At 39.8% G+C, this 14,915-nt stretch overlaps 1 protein-coding gene across 5 annotated transcripts in view; it reads left to right on the top strand.

Annotated features, from left to right (window-relative positions):
* Positions 1–14,915, top strand: part of CORIN (corin, serine peptidase) — a 228,265-nt gene that overhangs the window by 146,484 nt on the left and 66,866 nt on the right. For all 5 annotated transcript variants that reach the window (XM_057309874.1, XM_057309875.1, XM_057309873.1 and 2 more), the window contains 3 exons: positions 8,169–8,276; positions 11,393–11,503; positions 13,218–13,334. In XM_057309874.1, coding sequence (XP_057165857.1) covers positions 8,169–8,276; positions 11,393–11,503; positions 13,218–13,334 — 336 coding nt within the window. The remainder of the gene's footprint in view (positions 1–8,168; positions 8,277–11,392; positions 11,504–13,217; positions 13,335–14,915) is intronic.

Below are 14,915 nucleotides of genomic sequence, written 5' to 3'. Positions count from 1 at the left end.
GGCACGTATTGCATGGTGCACTGGGTGTTATACGCAACTAATGAATCATTGAACTTTACATCAAAAGCCAGGGATGTACTGTATGATGACTAACATAATTAATAAAAAAATATTTTTAAAGAATACAGTCAATATATAGAGATGCTGAATCCCCTTAGTAAGCTTAATAATAAAACATTTACATCCATAAAATAAATAAATAAATAATAAAATGGTTCAATAGAATTATATCCAATTTATGGGAAAGGTGGTGGACTGTTTTCCTTATCTCCCAATATGGCGCATGGGAGATTATTAAAATTCTGCGTGTGCCTCTACCCCAGTGGTGGGCCCACCCTGGCTCCTCATTATGTTCCTTGGTTGCACCTGCGCATCTAGCATTGCACTTTAAACAGTAAGAGATTGCTGCCGCATCGGTTGAATTGAATTGGAAGGAGTAGATTTTCTTAGTCAGTGACTGAACAAACAAGGTATTACTATTCTGTAAGGTATACAGCATGTCCTAGGAGCCGAAGAGTTTATTAAGGAAGATATGGGCTTTCCTCATGAGCATACTTAACTAACACCCAAGTGGTTTGGTGAGTGGAGGAAATATAATACATCCCTTCAGAAAATTTGTCTGTGAAAATGCTTAGTTACACCTTGAAAGCTGCGCATGTAATTGTTTCCGAACTTACAAGGGCATTCGACTCAGAGTTTTAACATTCAGTGCCTGTGGCATTTCAGTCATTTACTGAGGGTGACACCCTCCCACTGTCACCACCCTGTGGTGAAGGAATAGTCGAAGTCTGAAATAGGGCATGGATGCAAATCAGAGCGTGAATGCAGCTTACATACTCCTGAGGGGAGAAGGAAGCTCTGCTGGGCATTCCTAACCAGGAGCAGAAGGATGTGCCGGCTCCCAGGATGCTGGCAGGTATCGGAGGAGGAGGGCTGCCTTCAGAGAAAGGAAGGGAGGGAATTATTATTTGTGAATCCCCTAATCAACTATGCTAGAAGCACCTATTTACATGACTTGATGTATTTTTAGCAAAGGAGGTATTACCCCTTTTGTACAGATGCAGAGCTGAAGTTGAGTCATGAAGGAATTTGCCAGTGGTTCAGAGTGCAAGGGTTGAACCTGGTCCTCTATTATTTGTTTGCTTGTTTCTATCGAAGTGTAATTGACACACAATGTTGTATTAGTTTTAGGTGTGCAACACACTGATTCGCCAGTTCTGTACGTTACTCAGTGCTCAGCACAAGTGTAGTCACCATCTGTCCCCATACAGTATTGTTGACTATATTGCCTATGCTGTACTTTCCATGTCCATGACTTACTTTATCACTGAAGTTGTACCTCTTAATCCCCTTCTCCTATTTCACCCATCCCTTACCCCTTCCCCTCTGGCAATCACCAGTTTTTTCTTTGTATTTATGATTCTGTTTCTGTTTGTTTGTACTAGACACTGTTTTAGAGCTGGTTATAGAATCAAAAGATGACAGAATGATTCCACATATAAATGAATCATATGGTATTTGTCCTTCTCTGTCTGATTTATTTCACTGAGCCCTCAAGGTCCACCCATGTTGTCTACAAATGGCAAGATCTCATTCTTGTCCATGTAAGTTTGGACTTGGTGAACAATTATCTTCTGATCATTTATATGAGAGAAAAATATTTAGTTTGGATACTCTGTTAAACTTTGGGAGACAATTGTCTATAACACAGGCAAGCCAAGTATCTGGGACTCCTTACTGACCCTCTTCCCTAACTAATTATGTCCTTTCTCAGTCTCTTCCTAAGTGTTTATAGAATGAATGCATTTCAACCACCTGGAACAATGGTAGTGGCATAGTGAAAAGATTTTCAAAAATTAAGAAAAGTTTTCTTTTAGAAATTTCTAACTCTGTGACTTGAGGCAGGCTACCTCTCTATTCCTGGTTTTCATTGTCATCGAGGCCATATGCACAATAGCATTTGCAGGAAGCCGCACCTGCAGGGATCCTCATTCAGTTGGTCTGGAGCCGGAGCCCAGCAGTACCTTTGCAGAACTGCCCGGGTAATTCTAACATGCAGCCAGATTTGAAGCCACTGGACTAGAGGGTGTCCGGTGTGTCTTTTGTTACTCACATTCTGTAATCTTCTGATTCTATAACCAGCTCTAGAATGGTGTCTGGTACATAGCTAGTGCTTAGCCAATGAATAATGGCTGTCACAAAGAAAACGGCTTCAAGGAAAATGGTTGTCACAAAGAAAACAGCTGCCACGAAGTCCACATATTCTAGGCCACATAAAATCACTGTCAAATACTTTTGGAAACCATTTACTCGAATTGGGGTAAAATTGGTTGACTTATATTTTAGTATAATTATATGACATATTATACTAATTATACTACCTACTAATTATGCTGTGTTAACTACTTATTCTAAGTACAATTAATTATACTAATTACCACAAAGCATAGTGATTACTCCTGTAAGCTCTTGAGTCAGGCTGCCTGGGTTCCTATCTCTTCTTTACCATTTCCTGCTCCTGTGAACCTGGGCAAGTCATTCCATCTCTCTGGGCCTCCGTGTCCTCATCAGTAAAATGGAGACAGTAACAGTAGCTGTCCCTAGGGCTCTTGTACAGAGTAATGAACTGTTGCCTCTGCAGCACATAGACCATTGTCTGACATGCGATAATGCTGAAAGAGTGCTAGGATTTATGGTTACTGTTGTGGTTACTGTGATCTCATTCACCACATCTTCCCTCCCTTCCACCCCCTACCTCCCCTCCATCCACCCCTGCCCAGCACCTCTCACCTCCAGGCTGTAAAGGATGACCACTGGAAGTCATGGAGACGGCTGATAAAGGTCAGGGGATGCGCTGCAGAGGAAACAGAAACATAAAATAGCCACAACAGCTTTATTATTTATTTATGTATTTACTTCTTTTATAGATTTTTATTTATTTATCTGGGGGTGGAAGGGTCAGGGGGAGAGAGAGAGAGAGAGAGAGAGAGAAACAGACTCCCCATTGAGTGTGGAGCTGGACGTGGGGCTTGATCTCATGACCCTGAGATCATGACCTGAGCCGAAACCAAGAGTCAGACGAATAACCCACTGAGCCACCTGGGCACCCCAAATATCTGCTGGTTTTAAAACCAGCACCACATGAAGCTATTTTAGAAAGGAGGTGACCCAAACGGCACAAAATAAAAACCTGGTATTCCAGGTGATGTTTCTGAATCACTAAAAATGACTGCTTTTACTATATTCTTTTTACTAAGGCAGGGATACAAGTAAATACCAGAAATATTGCCATCAAAATAATAAAAAGGAAAATATTAAATTCTACACTGAAAGAGGAAGCTTCAGATGTCTGGAAAATTCACTTCTGTTTAGTAACAACTATTACACGTTATCAATAAAACTATTGAATATTCTTGAATTCCTGCTACGTGTGAAGCACGTTCTAGAAACCCAAGAAGCACAAAGACTGTTAAGACATGGTTTCTTTCCTCGGGAATCTCTGAGTCTAATCTAACATGTAAACATGGAGATGATTGAATACGGTGCTTTAGAGCAAATATAATAGACGAGAGGTCACAAAGAAAAAGAAGATTGGTGTCAACAAAAAGATAGGTCCTTTGAGTACAGACAAGGGCTGGCTCTCGAGGAGTTATATCCATGTGGAGAAAGCTGATGGAAGATGGGATTGAACCTAGGCCTTGGACACGGGGGATGTTTGGAAAATCTAATTCGGTGGTTCAGAAGTGAGGGCCGTGTTGCCCCCCAGGGGACATTTTGCAATGTATGGAGACACATTTGATTGTCCCAAGTGTGGAGATTGGAGGAGGTAGTACTGGCGTTCAGTGGGTAGAGGCCAGAGATGCTCTTCAGCGTCCTACAGTGCACACCACAGTCCTCACGACAAAGAATTACTCCAAATGCTCAGAAGTACTGCTGCGGAGAAGTCTTCCTTCAGGGCTAGAAGTCAATAGTCAAGAAGCCCAGGTAACTGTAGCGAGCTGGGCAACTGCGGGCAAACCATGTAACCTCTCTGGTCATCTCAAAATGAGGGCGCCTCTGGGTGGAAATTGAGCATTCATACTAGAATCTTGAGTTGAGGCAACACAACTATGTTTATAGACTCAGAAAGACTGAGCTAAATGAATGAAGCTCTTGATAAAAGGTCTTCTGTTCTTTAGCTGTCTCCTTTAATTTAAGGATAATCTTGAGGGGAAGAAATGTTACTAGTGTAAGATGCCAACCTGAAATGAATATCAACATGCAAGAACTTCAGAAGTGACATTTTGTATCAGGTACTCATTAAGAAAAAAAATCTGTGTCTAGAAAAACATCTACTGTAGGTTATGTAAAATTATGCTTGTATGGAGCAAGAAAGTCGTAGCAAAAAGCTTTTGAAAATTTTGATTTGTTGGCCCTAAAGTATGCTGACAACATCTCTTTATAGTTCAAATAAACATTTATTCCAATAAAAGGAGGCACTGTGGTCTTTGCTATTTGCTATTCATTTCTGCCTCAAAGTGCCTCCGGTTAAGGTTTTGTGTGTTTACTAATCACACAGACTGCAGGGAAGTAACAAGCTGTTTTCCCACTGCAGCTAGTTTTGTATCTAAACTCTGCAAATGGCTTCTAACCAAGTAAGTCATAATAATGGAAAGTTGAATCTGCACCTGTGTGAATAATAAGGAATTTAAAAAAATGCTTGAGTCATCTCCCTTTATGAAATAAATGCTTATTTTTATGAAATAATTTAATAAATGACAGCATTCATTTAAAAAATATCTACAACAGGGTGTTTTAATATGAATTACCAAGGTTTTGGGCCTCACAGAGGGGTTGCATGAATCTTTGGAAATTTTTGGTGTGTTCCAAGGTTAATCAGATTCTAAAAGGAGTATTTGATTCCCCAGTTTTAACCGTCAAAAAAAATATAAGTGCACTGCCTAAAAAAAAAAAAATTAACTCATATGGTTTAAAATATGTCACCCCCTCCACCCCACCTCCTCTTCTGGGGAATGCAAATACTTTTGCACTAAAGGTCAAGTTGAGACCCTTGGTTGTTGCTGATTCTAGCATACTGATTCAAAACTTCCCACCAGAGTATTCTAGATGAAAAAACAAAACAAAAATCAAAAAGGCCTTTTAAAACTTCCCAAGGAGATGTATATATTTTGACACACAAATTCCTCAACTCTGCTCAGTGGGCTGGAGAACCAAAGTTGTAACACTTTCTTGACTCAGGTAGTACCAGTGCGGTAGTTGCCCGCGCGGCAGCGGGACGCAGGGTGGAGAGTTAGCGCCCTCTGCTGAACGGGAGGAAATAGTACTGTTCAGGTGAAAACTGGGACTCTATTTAGTTCTTTATTTTCCCTTACGATGGTCATCCTTGTTATTAAAATTATTCAGCCTGGAGGAAATAAAAAGTTAAAAGTACTTACAAAGTTCTGCGTGTGTACAAGTGTGAGCATATGTGAAGCACGTGTGTGTGTTGTTCACATACACACCCTTTTAGTGTAGGCACTGAACAGATGGTACTTAAGGCTCACTACACTTTTTAAGTGATGTAATTCTAAAAGTATTCAAGTAGCTTCCTAGGAGACGCCTTCAGGAAATAGAAGTTTATAATTCATGTGAGTAGATATTTTAATGTATGTGGCTAACAGTTGAACTGATCAATGCCCAAGAATTTTGATAAGGGATTACTGTAGACTTCGGGATGTTAGAGTGAAGAGGTACCTATCACCAGTCATGTGAGATGCAGACTTACGCTTGAGGAGGAGCAATCAGCGAGAATTCAGGAGACTGGACTATTGATCATTAAACTGAGTTTACTTTAAATAAGAGAAAAGATAATACATTTAAGCAATCTCGTTTCTATTAAATGCCAGCTTCTTTACACATATTAATTTAACATTTTATAGCTTTATTGAGGTACAACTTCCATGCCATATGTTATCCCATTGATTTTTAGTAAATTTATAGAGTTGTATTACCACCACTACAATCCACTTCTAGAACTTCTTCATCTCCCCTCAGATTTCCCTCCCACCTATTTGTAGTCAGTCCCCACTCCCACCCCTCCAGCCACAGAACTGATTTCTGTTTCTGTAAGTGTTCTTTTTCCAGGAATTTCATAATTTCATAAATGGCTCATATCTGGTTCCTTTGTTTAGCATAATGGTTTTGAGGTTCATCTGTGCTGTCACACATATCAATAGTGTGGTACTTTAAATTGCTGGATAGTATTTCATCATTTGAGTATTTTCTATTTTGATTATTCATTCACCAGCTGGTGAGCATTTGGAGTGTTTCTAATGTTTGGCTATTATAAGTCATGCTACTATGAACATTTATATACAAGTTTTTGTCTGGATGTATGTTTCATTTCTCGGGTAGATTTCTAAGGATGGGATTCATAAATTGTGTGATTCGGTTATAGTTAACTTTATGAAAAGCCGCTGTACTGCTTTCTAATGTGGCATTATTATTTTACTTCCCCACCAACTATATATGAGAGCTTCAGCTTCTCAAAATCCTTGCCAATGCTTGGTATTTTCTGTTTTTAAAAAATTATTATTATAGCCATCTTAGGGGATGTGTAATAGTACCTCATCGTGGTTTTAATTTGCATTTCCTTAATGTCTAATTATATTGAGCACCTTTTTACGTGCTTGTTAGCTATCTGTATGTCTTCTGTGAAGACTTTCTATTCAGTTCTTTTGTGTGTTTGTAATTGAGTTGTCTTATTATTGAGTATAGGAGTTCTGTATCTATTCTGGATGTAAGTCCTTTATCAGATACATGATTTACAACTATTTATTTCAGTATGGGGCCTGTCTTTTCATTTTCTTAATAGTATTTTGAGGCACAAATATGTTTCTTTTTTTTTAAAGATTTTATTTATTTATTTGTCAGAGAGAGAGCGCACTAGCAGGGGGAGATGCAGGCAAAAGGAGAAGCAGGTTCCCCATTGAGCAAGGAGCCTGATGTAGGACTCGATCCCAAGATCCTGGGATCATGAGCTGAGCCAAAGGCAGATGCTCAACCTACTGAGCCACCCAGGCATCCCATCAAATATATTTCTTTAATAAAGTCCCTTTATTATTTTTTTTTAATGGCTTTTGCTTTTGTGGTTGTATCTAAGAGTTTGTTGCATCCAAGAATTCTTCCAAGGTCAACAAGATTTTTTTCCCTATTTTTTTTCTTGAGGCTTCATAATTTTAGCTCTTACATTGAAGTCCATGATCCACTCTGAGATAATTTTTATGTATGGTTTGAGGTAAAAACCAGACTTTGCAATTGTCCCAACACCATTTGTTGAAGGATATTATTTTTCCATTGAATTGTGTTTATTAATCTCTTCCCCAAAACCCTATTAAGTAATTGACCTTATCCTAAGTTCATAAATCAGTTCACAGAGTCAGATTTTAACTAATACACTCAAGTTCCCACAGCTTACAGCTGACAGAACCAGGATACCCAAGTATCTAGTTTACCCAAGTACAAGATCTATCCTACTAAGATTTCATCACATGTTTCTTACTTCAATATTAAACCTGAAGTTCCTTGAGATTGCGTATCACTAGTCTTATCTTGCCACTATAATCTAGTCCACAATTGCTTATTTGAGGGTCCTGTTATGAAACACTCAATTGACTTAAGTGATATTTATGTGAAAACAACAACCTTATCATCTCAATAATTTTTTCTCTCAATTATGTTCACGCTTATCAATGACAAAACCAGACTTTCATTTAAAGGAAATTTTTTAAGGAAATAACTACTCACTTTCTGTTAAAAGTCATTCATTCTGTATGAACATGAACTTCATTAGGAACTATGGTGAGTTGAGAGTATCTGTGCTCATATTTGACTATAAAGGAGCTTTTGGGTAACATAAAGTGGATCTCAGATAAAGACTTTCAGACAGTGATAGAAGTATTGGCTTGGAAGCCAGAAGGTCCTAGTCCTGGCCCTGCAGTCGCTTGTTATGTGACCTTGAGCAAGACCTTGGATTTCTCTGTACCACAGTCTCCTCATTGGTAGAACAGTAGATGTGGACCTGGTTACCACTATGATTTGCCTCCCATGATATGCCTTTGTTAAATGAAGTACTGCTAGAACACCCTGTTCTGCTCTGATGACACATTGGTGACTTCTCTTATATGCAGATTGCAGTGAGAATATGTTCCACTGTCTCACGGGCAAGTGCCTTAATTATAGCCTTGTGTGTGATGGATACGATGACTGCGGGGACCTGAGTGATGAGCAGGACTGTGGTAAGTAGCGTTGTTTCTCTAAAGCTTTTTACTAAAAGTTACAGGAACGTGTAATCCAGAACCCGAAGCTCATTGTTTGTTAATGTGATTAGCAGACGAAATTTCAAAATGGTCGGTTTCTTAATTTTTAGAAAGAGGAGGTTTTTTTCAGTTACCGTTCTCAGTCAGGTCTTACGTGTAAAGGTAATATTTCTTATATGAAATCATAATAAGGAACTGCGTAAGAAGTAGTGTGGAAAGATGGGTAACACTTGTTAATATGTTAATAGTTTTTTCTCCTTGAGAGTGTTCTATTTCTTCTTTGGTTAGAGCCAGTGGCTCATGTCTAGATTTTGAGCTTGAGCAAAACTTTGCAGACGGATATAATGTCGTAGGTCTGATCCCCTTAGTCTATGCAACCAAAGACCCCTCCTTTAATTGATTGCCAAGCACGGCAGGGACAACTTCAGTAGAGCTGACACTTAGGGTTAGGACACCACATTTATTTTATGTACAAAATCTGATCTTATCTTTTAAAAAATGAACCTACCTACTAGTTACAAGTTCATACCCATAAACAACATTTTCCTAATTCCCCACCCCAGACCCGGGTAACTACCATTCTACTCTCTGTTTTCACAAATTCAGCTTTTCAAGATTCCACATATAAATGCTATCACACAGTATTTGTCTTTCTCTTTGACTTATCCCACTTAGCATAAACGCACACAGTGTTCTATGTCCATTATATCTTAATAAATAAAAGAATGAACCTACTATTTAAGGAGCTGTGTTCAGTTGTGAGTGGCATCTCATGAATTAAAAGCAGGAAACTCCCTTTGCTTATTTACCTTTTTGACTTTGTGGTTACCTTTAGAATTTTTAGGTAGCGTATTATTGAGTGACATGAGGACTTTGTAATATGAACAACAAGGCGAGCTAAGATGAGGACGTACCCTGGGAAAATGATGTGTAATAATATTTAGCAATTAGAGAATATTGAAGTGGATGTTGGGGAAAGATCAGAGGAATGCCTTGGAGTGGCAAGTGTCAGAAATAGCCCCATACTGGGAAACGAGGTAGTTTCTAGAAGCAGCTGTCCAACTGCCCCTCACTGTATCCATAAAAATATTGAAAATATATATATTTGCAAATCATCCCACAAGTCACTAGATAGATATGGATGGATTGCCTTCTGGGACTGACTAATTGTGGGACAAAGAGTGAGAGGCAATTTTAGTTGTATACATCACAGAATTTATAGTTGAAAGAGGCCTTATAGATGGTCTAATCCAAACCCTCCTTTTACCAGTGAGATCACTGGAGAAAAGGGGAGGGGGAATGTGAGGGATGGGGTGGAGGGCTCGAGTGTAACTTGGTAGTTGGACAGGTCAGTGGAGAGGGCCAGGGTATAGTTACCATGTGAAAAAGAATGGTCTTACCACTCAACGTGTTTCCTCTGAAGACAGTAGGATATCATGAAGTGCACTCCTAGGGTGACCTTGCCTTCTGTCATGGTAGTAATTACTGCTTTCCCTTAGACCAGTCTCTGCCCCTTGTTAGCAGGGCGAGCATGTACTGGTTCTTCTGGTTTTTGCACAGACATACCATCTGTTGTGTCTTTCTTCTTTTCTCGGCACTCCATCTTCTATATACCCTACTTTATTGCTCCAATACGCCCTCTCAGATCCATGGTCACTCCGTGAGTCTGTCAGTGACAGTGGCACTATTCACGGATACTTGCAATCGTTCTCCAGTATTGAATCTGTCATCCATGAATCCACACAGATCTTTTATTTATTTATTTATTTATTTATTTATTTATTTATTTTTTAAAATTTAGATTCAATTAACCAACATATAGTACATCATTAGTTGCAGATGTAGGGTTCAATAATTGTCAGTTGCATATAACACCCAGTGCTCATCACATCACGTGCCCTCCTTAATGTCCATCACCCAATTACCCCATCCCCCCACCCACCTCTCCTCCAGCAACACTCAGTTTGTTTCCTACAGTTAGGAGTCTCTCATGGTTTTTCTCCCTCTTTGATGACTTCCCATTCAGTTTCCCCTGCCTTCCCCTATGATCCTCTGCACTGTTTCTTTTATTCCACATATGAGTGAAACCATGTGATAACGGTCTTTCTCTGATTGACTTATTACGCTCAGCATAATACCCTCCAGTTCCATCCACATCAGTGTAAATGGTAAGTATTCATCCTTTCTGATGGCTGAGTAATATTCCATTGTGTACATTTACCACAACTTCTTTATCCATTCATCTGTCGATGGACATCTCGGAACTTTCCACAGTTCGGCTAGTCATACATATCTTTTAAAGGGTTATTTATAGTAAGGTTATTACACATCTCATGGTAAAGAATCCTATAGATTCTGTTCTCTGTGACAAGGAACATGACTTAATTCATCCTTTTTTCTCCAGGAATGTATAGTTTGGGGAATTGGTTAAATCCAGGCTAAAAAGAATCATGAAATATATATATATATATATATATATATATAACATATATAATATATATAACATAATATATATATTAACATATATATATATTAACATACATAAATCCTGCATTTCTTACCCAGCAGTTTTTTCCAGTATGAGTATATATGTTAATACAGTTTGATAGAAAGCCCAAGCTTAGGGTCAGGAATGATGACCGGAGATATCTGCCTTCCATATTTACCTTAGAGAGGTAGGTTACAATTCTTAGAAACATGGTAGATTTGTCACAAATACATCAAATCAGCTATCAACATTGTGAAACCTACATCACAGTTCTGTTTATTTTAGCTAATGTAAAAATCAAACGTTTTTCATAGGGAAAGAAAACAACAACTAAACAAAACAAAACCCAGGAACAAATTATGGGTCCTGAGAAAGCTGGCCACTCGTTACTCATCTGAAAAACTGACAGGTCTCACCCCATAGAGATGGTGGCCAGTGGGTCACATGCTTGTGTCAGCGGTGGCATTTTAACTGTTCCATTACAGAAGAAGTATTGAGGGTATTGGAACATGGGAACAGACTCTCTTGAGCTGGAGCTCTGAGTCACTGGTTCTAAGTGTTTGTCCTGCTGCTTCTCTACATCCCCACGAGTTTCTGTTTTCTCCAGATTGCAATCCCACAAAGGAGCATCGCTGTGGAGATGGGCGCTGCATTGCGATAGAGTGGGTGTGTGACGGTGACCATGACTGTGTGGATAAGTCTGATGAGGTCAATTGCTGTGAGTGCCCTGACAATTTCCATTTGCTTATTTTTTTCATTTCTGCCTGGTTAGACAAATACGGTATCCAGCATCCAAACAGAAGATCATTATACTTTGGTTCTAATCTATAAAGATAATAACTAAGAGGTATGATGACGAATGTCATGTATGTGGCTTCCACATGTCTCTCCCCACAACTCCAAGCTTAATTTGGCTGCTCTGGCTAAGCAGGTTTCTGTTTCCTCTATCACTGGCCACACATCTCCTTTCTGCATCTGTTACTTTGTCAAAGGGGATGTTCTTCCCAAACATTGGGGAACTTTTTTCTGCAAACTATATAATGAGCAGTTAGGCTGCCTTTGTAGGACCTCCACACATGTTCTCAGGCACATTTGTGGGAGAACATGGAGAGAATTGCCAGAGAGAAGAAAGCCTTCATAGCTCATAGAGTTATACAGAGCACACAATAATCATTACAACATTACAGGCTGTTATATTTCTGGGTGAGTAAACAGCCTTGAATCTTGAAGCTAGGTGTTAAAAGAGAGCAATATTGACCTGAAGGAGTTAATCTGATGCATATTATGCATGTTTAAACTAATTCAAGTTTTTATTCCATATTTTGCTGTCTAATAAGAGTCGACAAAGTTGATACATATGAGATCGAATATTTAACTTGCCTATAATTTGAGGCAAAAACAGAAATGTGGGTTGCATGATTTTTATTTTGACATAAGGAAAATCAACTAAATTAATTAGCAAATGCAATGCCCAACTTTCCCTTCCCTGAATTGAGTTGGAACTGGAAATATCACTTGAGTCCTTGTTGATGGACCTAGTGGAACAGAGTGGGCTGTATCCCAGTGGATCTTGGGAAAGCAAGGACATGGCGCTCAAGTATAACAATGCTGGTGTTGAGCCTTGGTTCAAGCATAAGGAGCTTTAATATTAGTAATGGTGAAGGCTGAGGCCACAGGATACATGGGTTTCTGATGCTCTAAAGGTCAGTAGGGATAAAATTTAGACAGCCTTCAGGAATGGAAGGTGAATGGCCACAGACCATCTGACCATCAAATGTCAGATGCCATAAGCAGGTTTTGAAATAAGGTGCTTATTGTGTGCGGGCTACTATGCACGTTCTTCCACATACGTCATTTCTTTGGCCCCTTAGGTCAGGTTGGAATACAATGCAATGTTTGGGCTGAGAGTCCGAGAAGCTGGCCTTCACATTCTGGCATCAGCTTTTAATGGCCTTGTGACTTCAACACAGACGCTAAACTCTCTAGACTTTAATTTCCTTATTCTAAACAAGGTGGATAATACCTATTTTGCAAGTCCATTATGAAGATTTGAGATTAGATACATAACACTCTCAGCTATTGTTATTACTGTGTAACAAGCCTGGAATGAACTGTAGCTTTTATATTCGTAGTAAAGCTATGGATCAGGAACGTCATTACCACGATTTCTTACCCTGCCCTTATCAAGAAAAAGTTAATTTTTAGTAAGAGCTATTTAATAAGGCAAGGGAGAGTCTAGAAAGAAAACTTTCTATTCCAAAAACACTTGGAATGAAACACATTGACGGCACAGTCCTTCACTTATGCCGACCACGCAGATACTCAGAACACTTCCTTTCTTGGTGATGCCAGCTCCTCGGGCATCACCTACACTCCCCGCAGACGGCAAGAAGGACAAGGCGGTACAGTGACTGTTGTTCTCGCCTCCGCAGCCTGTCACAGCCAGGGTCTGGCCGAGTGCCGGAGCGGACAGTGTATTCCCAGCACCTTCCAGTGTGACGGGGACGAGGACTGCAGGGACGGCACCGACGAGGAGAATTGCAGCCAGAGTAAGTGTGTGCCCCTGCCCTGTGCCTTCCTGCCTGCTGGGCCTTTCCTGGGGAAGGGAGACCTACTGCTCACATGGGACTCCCCCATACATCACTCCAGATGCCTGACGCAGCGCTCCTCACAGCACTTTCTTGTGGTGAATAGGATTCTCGAGTGTCGGACGCTGAACAATCCTTCCTAAGGGTAGACAGTGGAGGTGGAAAACTTACACAGCGTGGAAGATTCGCTTAACCGTTATGGGGAAAGTCAACACGATGACAAAAGGAAAAGTTGAGTACATAGTATTCCATTACGTTAGATTAGGTTCCAATTAGGAGAATTGGCTTCTGAAATTAAATGTGAAAGCCTCCTAAAATAACCGTGTTCAGAGAAGCACTTTTCTTTTTCTTCTTTCTTCCCTCCCTCCCTCCTTCTTTCCTTCCTTCCTTCCTCTCTCTCTTCTCTTCTCTCTCTTCTCTTCTCTTCTCTTCTCTTCTCTTCTCTTCTCTTCTCTTCTCTTCTCTTCTCCTCTCCTCTCCTCTCCTCTCCTCTCCTCTCCTCTTCTCTTCTTTCTCTTCTTTTCTCTTCCCTTCCCTTCCCTTCTCTCTTCTCTTCTCTTCTCTTCTCTTCTCTTCTCTTCTCTTCTCTTCTCTTCTTTCTCTTCTTTTCTCTTCCCTTCCCTTCTCTCTTCTCTTCTCTTCTCTTCTCTTCTCTTCTCTTCGCTTCCCTCTTCTCTTCCCTTCCCTTCCCTTTTCTCTTCTCTTCTTTCTTTTCTTTCTTCCCTGCAGTATCATTTTATTTTTTATTTCAGATCTTAAATATAGAATTTAAATAAAATGCTAGTTAGTTAACATATAGTGTAATATTGGTTTCAGGAGTAGAGTTTACAGAGAAGCAGTTTCACACTTCACATGATGGAGCAATTATACTCAGCTACACCTGGAAAGGGTCGCTGATGTCATCTGTGAAACTCAAAAAGAAAAAGTAAATCAAATAAGTTGGTTTTTAACCTGTCTAGAACAAGAAAGTTCCACACTGATTGTTTGAAGCCCCACTTTGTGTAGAAGCACAGGGCTTGTAGGAATACCCCTTGACTTAAAAATCACTACATTTGTTTTTATGCGACCTTGCCACTCACCAGCATGGCCTAGTCATTAAGAAGGTGGCCGTTGGAGCTCAGCTACCCGGGGTTCAAGCCCCAGCTCTGCTCCTTCCTATCTGGTTCACTTTAGGTTGGTAACTGAACTCTGTTGTATCTTGGGTTCTGTGCCTGTAAACTCAGGGTAATAACTACCTCATGGAGTTGGCACATGGAGAGCGCTCCAGAAATGTGAGCTCTTATTACATGGCTGTTGTGTTAAAACGTGTCTTGGGCCCGGCATATCACACGTCATCTAATGAGATCTGTCACCTGTAGCTAAATTAATTTTGTCTTAATGAATATTGATCGTTAGAATTGCTTTAGTGAAAAAGCATTCCAGACCTACAGGGAGACACTTTAATCACAGTTTTAATACCTACAACATCAGATAAAGAGTGCTTCATTTTGCCAATTTTAAAATTCAGAAGCAGATTCTTTTCTAGCCCTGCGTTATTAGGTG

The sequence above is a fragment of the Ursus arctos genome, unplaced genomic scaffold (assembly GCF_023065955.2).
Source record: "Ursus arctos isolate Adak ecotype North America unplaced genomic scaffold, UrsArc2.0 scaffold_9, whole genome shotgun sequence".
In the NCBI taxonomy this organism is placed as follows: domain Eukaryota; kingdom Metazoa; phylum Chordata; class Mammalia; order Carnivora; family Ursidae; genus Ursus; species Ursus arctos.
This window is presented reverse-complemented; position numbering and strand designations above follow the sequence as displayed.